Source organism: Condylura cristata, unplaced genomic scaffold (assembly GCF_000260355.1).
Source record: "Condylura cristata isolate star-nosed mole 26May11 unplaced genomic scaffold, ConCri1.0 scaffold00068, whole genome shotgun sequence".
Classification (NCBI taxonomy): Eukaryota; Metazoa; Chordata; class Mammalia; order Eulipotyphla; family Talpidae; genus Condylura; species Condylura cristata.
Genome location: NW_004567169.1, coordinates 476,772 through 478,155, shown reverse-complemented (window position 1 = coordinate 478,155; position 1,384 = coordinate 476,772). Strand labels below are relative to the sequence as shown.

Sequence of the window (1,384 nt, the reverse complement as noted above, 5' to 3'; positions counted from 1 at the left end):
CGCAGCGCCCACTCCGGCGGCCCTTTGTGGTGGGCCTGGGCGCGCTGGGCTCCCCGCCACTCCGCTGGGCTGGAACAACCGCCCGGGCTCCGGGGAGTGCGCGGCGAAGGGGCGCCGGTGCCCAGCCCCAGCGATGCCCAACGCCCTGCGCCCCTGCGCCCCTCAGCCCGCCGTGCACCTGTCACCCCCCTGCCCCAGCCTCCGGGCTCCGCCCGCGAGCGCGGCACCTCCACACCAGCTCCTCGCCAGCCTGCCCCCCTCTGCGGGGGCGTCTGGGTGCCGAGGCCCCACCCTGTCCTGGCCGCTGCCATCGCCCCTCCAAATGCCGCACAGGTCCCCGCGGTGACCCTGCAGCAGACAAAGAAGGGCGGCAGTGGGGACGGCTGGCGCGAGGACACTGGGCCAGCTGCGGGCTGCGCGGCCGAGGGAAGAGGCCCCGGGGCCCTGGCGCTGAGTGCCCGCCCCGCCGGGTGCCGGTTCCTTGGAAGAACCTAAAGAAACCAAAGCGCCTGCCCAGCTGGCACCCGGGCCTGTGGACAGGGCAGGCAGGCTGGCCCCGGGGGTCCCGTCCTGGGCTGCGCACTCGGCCTCGCCCCGTGCTGCCGCGGCCTGGAGACTCAGGTCGGAGGCCGAGACCCAGGCAGGACCCGGCTGTGCGGTGCCGGGGCTCCCCCGAGGCCAGACCGCCGCTCCCCGCTGCCTCCAGGCAGGGCCTGAGGTGTGGCCAGAGGGCAGCTGGGCAGCGGGTGCCAGGACGCGAGCATCTCGTGCCCCCGCTCAGCTGCCCCGGGCGTGTGCACAGAGTCGGGGCTCAGGACCAGGGTCCCCCGCTCTCTGCCCTGCAGCTGCATGAGCCGCACCCTGCCCTGTTTCCCGCAAAGGCCTGCGAGGTCAGGGCTGAGGCCACCCGCAGAGACGGGGCCCTGGCCGCTGCCGAGCGCCCGCTCCCCACCTCCGTCTCGGGGTCCAGGGAGCAGCGGCCAGGGCAGCCCCACAGGCACGGCGCGGCGCCACGCTCCCTCCGAGCTGCCCTCGCCTGCCCAGCTCACCCAGCCAGGGAACCGCCCTGACGCCCGCAGCCCCAGCCCGGGTCTGGACCGCCTTGGTGGGGCGCTGGCTTCCACGCCGGGCAGCTCCTTCGTCTCAAGGGGCAGGGCCGGAGCGGGGGAGGGTGGGCCAGGGCGCGACGCTGCCGGCCCAGGGCAGAGCGGGCTCTGCGCCCTGTTCTCCTGTGGCCGACCTGGGGGCCCGCTTCCCAGCTGACCCGAGACGGCCTGACCCTTCCCAGGCGCCTCCTGCCCGCCCTCTGCCTCCCTTGCCTCCCAGCCCAGAACGCCGCCCCCGGCCTCTGGCCGCCCGCTGGCCACCGCCTGGCCTGCCCAGC

General features: G+C 76.1%; 1 protein-coding gene across 1 annotated transcript in view; it reads right to left on the bottom strand.

Annotated features, from left to right (window-relative positions):
• Positions 1 to 617: 617 nt before the first annotated feature.
• NPLOC4 (nuclear protein localization 4 homolog (S. cerevisiae)) overlaps positions 618 to 1,384 on the bottom strand; it is a 30,287-nt gene continuing 29,520 nt past the window's right edge. Inside the window, exon 15 of the mRNA XM_012734754.1 lies at positions 618 to 866. Coding sequence (XP_012590208.1) covers positions 618 to 866 — 249 coding nt within the window. The remainder of the gene's footprint in view (positions 867 to 1,384) is intronic.